Source organism: Rhipicephalus microplus, chromosome 3, assembly GCF_043290135.1.
Source record: "Rhipicephalus microplus isolate Deutch F79 chromosome 3, USDA_Rmic, whole genome shotgun sequence".
NCBI lineage: Eukaryota > Metazoa > Arthropoda > Arachnida > Ixodida > Ixodidae > Rhipicephalus > Rhipicephalus microplus.
Window position 1 is genome coordinate 283455563 of NC_134702.1, and position 5702 is coordinate 283461264.

Genomic DNA, 5702 nt, shown 5'->3' on the forward strand with positions numbered 1-5702 from the left:
CTGACATTCGCTTACAACACCGCCGTTCAGCGAACAACTTGCTACTCACCGTTTTATACCTGTGTCATACCCCTGTCACACGGGCACTTGAAATTCTTTTAAGTAAGCGGTCTTTTTCCGAAAAGGAGTTCCTGACAGCAGACACACGGCACAGAGCGAACTCATTTTCAAAAGCGGTCTTTTTCGTAAACGGCGTTCGTCGATCTCTTTTACGGCTCCGAATGAGTAGCCTCGAAACCAGTGGGCGCCAGCAATTTTCGAGTGGTGGGAAAAAAAGAGCGAATGCTTATTTTTCTGTCACCGAAACTCTTTGTAAAAACAAATTTCATTTCCTGCAGAAGGTGTAATGAACTCTTTTAATGGTTATTTCCTTTTCTACTCTCGTAAGCAGCTACAAAGCGTCGGCAATATCACGTGGTGACGCTCGGTCTTGCAGGTGTCACACGGGCGCGCAAAAAGTCTTTTAAGTAAGCGGTCTTTTACGAAGTTGAAAGACTTTTAACAAAGAGGTGTTTGCGGCGCAGACACACGGCAGCAACGATCTCCTTTTAATGTTTTCGTTCGAAGACGCTAGAGAAAGTGTGGCGCTAGCAGTTAAAAGAGAAGCAATGAAAATTAAACGATGTATCACGATGTACAAATTAAAGACTTGTTGCACTGCTCATTTCTTCAAATAAATTTAAGAATAAGAGATGAAAAAACACCAATGTGACAGATTTTTGCACTAGATACGGAAGCATTTCCATAACTAGCGACGTGCACAAGTCCGTCTGGCACCACTGTGCTTTTATTTACCGTATTTGTTTTTCGCTGCCCTCGACTGCTCTCGACACGCTATGGGCGACCGTACGGGAAAAAAAGCGAGGATCGCAAGCCTCACGGCCTGCCTTCTCGCTCTGGAAAGCGAGGCAGACGCTGCAAAAGCCGCCATGGAGAGGATAAAGGCAATTCCTTGATGTGCGCTTTGGAACTGTCAGAGAAGGCCTGTGATCGATCGATCTGGGCCTTCAGACGAAACGAAACGTGGTTCGAGGGAACTGTACCTCACCTCGGTGAGCAGAACTTCAAGCAATCTTTTCGAGTGTACCCGTCCACATTTCGTTTCATTGAGGAGAGCTTGCGCAGTGAGCTCGAAAGACGGTGCACCAGCATGCGTGAAGCCATCACTCCTGAGAAGCGAGTCGGCATTGCCCTATACAAGCTGTGCTCGTCAGCCGAAGGTAGGACTGTGGCCAACCTCTTTGGCGTTGGACGCTCGACAGTAAATACCTTATAAAGGAAGTTTTGCGAAGCTGTTGTCGCTGTACTGGAACACGAGTGGATTAAAATGGTGACCGCAGAGGAAATGGCGAGGCACATTCAGGAATTCGAGGCCGTCACCGGTTTCCGCCAAGGCGTCGGAGCCTTGGATGGATGCCACTTTCCGATCTCGCCACCTAAGGAGCATGCCACAGACTACTACAACTACAAAGGCTGGTAAGTGGCCTAATACCACTTCTTAATGTAAAAAAGCATGATTTATACCGTATTTTAATGTGCCTAGAAAACAGCACTATTCAACCTTTTTGTTACGCTATATAGTTCACTCCTAGCTCTGCCACAAGGGCAAGTCCACATCGCAATAAATAAAAAAAGCGATGCCAAGTGCTTTCGTCAACGCACAATTTGGTTCCTACCATCTCGCATCATTTACAGGCACTAGAGCAAGCCAAGCAATGCAGTTTTCACGTAAGCATTTTAATGCAACAGCGTGAAGATGCCAAATTGCATTTGCAATGATAATTCCGACATGTTCATAACGGCCGCAGAAAGCAGCAGCTCATCTGCAGAAAGCTTAATGTCTGTTACCTACTATATTGAAGATATCTGACAAGGCTGCAAGAAAAAAAAACATCCCTGGCTCCTTTAATGACCACAGAAAGCAGCAGATTCTTAGCTGTACACAAATATGCATGCTTTTGTGATAGTACTTTAAGGTAGCTGCACCACTGTAACAACTACAAAAACACACGCACACACATTTGGTGTCCATTGCACTTCGCTGCATTGATCTTACGTGCCACGCTCTTTGTTTTTTGCAGGTATAGTATCATCTTGCTGGCACTTGTGGATCACAGATACCGCTTCAGGTATATCAACGTTGGAGCACCTGGACGCTGCCATGACTCGCACGTGTTTGGGTATTCGCAAATCTCCAATGCTATTAAGGGTCCCCTTTTTAAAGCTCCACTTGCTACCATAGCCGGGACAGTAGTACCACCACTTATTCTGTGTGACCAAGCATTTTCATTGGCACCCAGCCTGATGAAGCCGTTTGGACACCGTGGGAAGATTAGTGAAAGTGAAAAAAAGTTCAACTATCATTTAAGTTCAGCCAGGAGAATTGTCGAGAATGCATTTGGAAGGCTTAAGGCCAGGTTTCGCTTCACTGCAAAAAGGATGGAGTGCCATGCAGGGAATGCTCGCTTAGTAATACGGGCATGCTGCGTGCTAAGCAACATTTGAGACTACTTCAATGACAATGTCCACCCGCAGTGGTTAAATGAGGTGCAGCAGTCAGACGTTGACTTCCCGCAGCCGTCATGCACAACAGAAGCCCAAGTTGGAAACGCAGCAGACATAAGGGCCGCGCTTGTGGACTACTACAGTCAAGTGAACTAAAACGCAACAATCACAAGAATCGCCGGAATGAGTACAGAAAATCGCATCACTTTTTATTTAAAAAATGAACCATTGCATCAACAAGTTTCTCCTGCAGCTTTGATGCTTTTGTTCTAATCTCCATCTCCTCTTTATGGGCGGCTTCAAATTGCTCCCTCAAGAGCCGCTGCTCATTCAGCATCTTCTCCTTCATTTCGGCACCTGTGTATTTTCTCCGTTTTCTACGGGCGCCATCTCCACTGTCGCTTGGGCTGTTTCTGCGCCCAGTGACAAAGTCTTCGATGTTGCTTGGCTGCTGAGGTGCTGATAAAGCCTGTGCGAATTCGGGTGCTTCTACTTCCGTATTGTCACTTGACGATCCGGCCACCATGCCAGAGATGAGCTGCATTTCAAGAAAATGACAGAAATGCGGTGATTGCACATTTTCACTTGTGAAATAGCCATTAACAACTGTGTGCTATACGTCTGAGTGATGGAAATGTCATATAGAGAAGGAAATGTCAACAAGAGTGCTTTTTGTGTTACAATGCTGACTCCCACACGAATCGCTTAACCATTACGTTTACCTTAAGGACTGGTGTAATGGTTCCAAAAGCTCTGTGATGCCGAAATAGCAATGTGAGTGCAGATGTATTTCAGCCGCTGCAGTATTTGTCCCATAATGTACTATTATGACTGTTCCTGTTATATTTGTTCTGGTTTGTGCCACCATGTCATGTTAAATCGTACTTTATTGTGGTGATGTGGCTGATCAAATGCAAAAGAAAACGCTTTCTGAAAATATATTTCTTTGTCTGTTTATTTAAAACACTGCAGCGACAATATCTCGGAGAACATGGCTAAAGGCAAACATGAAGCACCAACGTGGTGCACACTGTGCTACACTGGTACAAAGAGTGGGTTACAGCTTCAAAAAACAAAAAGCCACTGTCAATGCACTTAACGGTGCTACTTGCTTGCAATAAAGAATGTAGCTGCCACTAGAAGTTATTTACTTCCTAAACTGAGGGACTGCTGCTTGCTGGGCTCGAATGGATCCCAGCCTCCTCCATTAAAGAGGGGTCGTTTACGGGCAGGCTTCCAAGAAATCTATAGATCTCTACAAAAAAGGTCCAGTTTGGTGGGGACGAGCCCGTTGTCTTTTCTTCAAGGCATTTCCTGAATAATACGAAAATAAATGATTAAACAGATGTTACAAGACTGACAACTGCGCGCTAAGAAAACCACTGGTACATGCAAAATGTACAATCGCGCGGCGAAAAGTAGAAAGAAGCGAATTGTTAGGGCCAAACCTCATAAGCGCGAAAATGCACGCGACAGCGACGAGCGACGCTATGAGCGACGAAACAGGGCGTTCGCGTGACGTGTCGCGTGCTCGTTTTCGCGCGATCGCTCGGTTTTCCAGATTTGGAAACCGTCGCTCATCGCGCGGAAGTGCTGGGCTCAAGCAGCCAATAGTGAAATACCGGAAAAGACAGACTACATAGGTGCACGTGACCCTGCCTGAGTCACGTATGCGCAACAAGAAATAACGCAATGTTTATTACGCATGTGCATATAAAAAAGTGCTGCAAGGCAATAATAAACGCTTTCCGTTTCATTACACAACAATATATCTTATTTTTAAATTGCATACCCCTCGCTACGCCGTTTTCTTGGTGCGTGTAGACGGCCTCATGCCAGCAACAGAGGAATTCGCTCGCCGAAGCCGTCGCGTGAATGAGGTTTGCCTGCGCTAGTGACTGATGGCGCGAAGCCGATCTACGCCGCGTCGCTTGTCGCTGTCGCGTGCATTTTCGCGCTTATGAGGTTTGGCCTTTAAACCTGCGCCACATCAAGTGCGCGTTTCCTTCTTGTTACATGACAGGTTTGCGCGCTTAACAAGCGACAAAGACGCGTTTCTTGACGTTTGTACTTAAACATGTGTAACTGCAACATCGCGTCATTGTAAAGCAATTCCACTGCAAATCGCCGAAAACAAACTTTGTGTGCGGCTAAAACGCGCGATAAGCATGCTTCCAAACGTGGCCATTCACTTGGCGTTCAGCGTTTTGCCTACGGTGGGGCGTCGTTTCGAAAAGATTGTTCGGACGTTTCCCATGCCAAATGCGCTTCACCTGCTCGCAAAAAATTCTGCTGCTCAAATCACCAGTAAACTTACTGGAAGTATTCGATATCATACCTGCAATACAATTTTAAAAAATCATTTTTTCCCATGATCGCTGTTGTCGTCCCACTTCCCTGCTCACGCTTACAGGCCGCTAAGACGCGTCAAGCTTACTCAAATAATTGGCCTCACCTGTAGGTGTGTGTCAGATTTTCTTTTTTTGTGTGCACTTGGTCCTTCGTGCGGGAGACACCCACACTTGTGAGTGCAGCCGCGATGCTGGTGTACACCTCGCCGTTGTGCTTCTGCGCTCGCAACGAGTGCAGGTTGTCCTCCCAGAGTCTGATTAGGCTCCACGTGTCTGCTTCTGACCATTGCAGACGCTGCCTTTTCCGTGGGGCGTCGGCTGCTTGATCTGCGGAGTTGGCCATAGACGCTCCGACTCGGACCACTTGACAGACGGGCAAACACACGACTGCCACGCTTTCCTCGCTTGTGCAAAATGGCGCAGCGCGAGACCGAGCGTCACCACGTGTTATTGCCGACGCGTTGTAGCTGCTTACGAGAGTAGAAAGGGAAATAATTATTAAAAGAGTTCATTACACCTTCTGCAGGATATGAAATTCGTTTTTACAAAGAGTTTTGGTGACAGAAAAATAAGCATTCGCTCTTTTTTTTCCACCACTCGAAAATTGCTGGTGCCCACTGGTTTCGAGGCTACTCATTCGGAGCCGTAAAAGAGATCGACGAACGCCGTTTACGAAAAAGACCGCTTCTGAAAATGAGTTCGCTCTGTGCCGTGTGTCTGCTGTCAGGAACTCCTTTTCGGAAAAAGACGGCTTACTTAAAAGACTTTTAAGTGCCCGTGTGACAGGGGCATCACCTCGTGTACGGACGCACCCCGACTACCTTTCTCAACGTCTCCTTCTTTAGC

At 46.6% G+C, this 5702-nt stretch overlaps 1 protein-coding gene across 1 annotated transcript; it reads right to left on the bottom strand.

Annotated features, from left to right (window-relative positions):
- Positions 1-2707: 2707 nt before the first annotated feature.
- On the bottom strand, positions 2708-5236 carry LOC142803563 (uncharacterized). The gene is made up of 2 exons (XM_075888686.1): positions 4961-5236; positions 2708-3043 (listed from the first exon to the last, which is right to left on the bottom strand). Exons 1-2 carry the CDS (start codon positions 5141-5143, stop codon positions 2708-2710), a joined length of 519 nt encoding a protein of 172 aa, XP_075744801.1. The 5' UTR covers positions 5144-5236.
- Between the last annotated feature and the right edge of the window lie 466 nt (positions 5237-5702).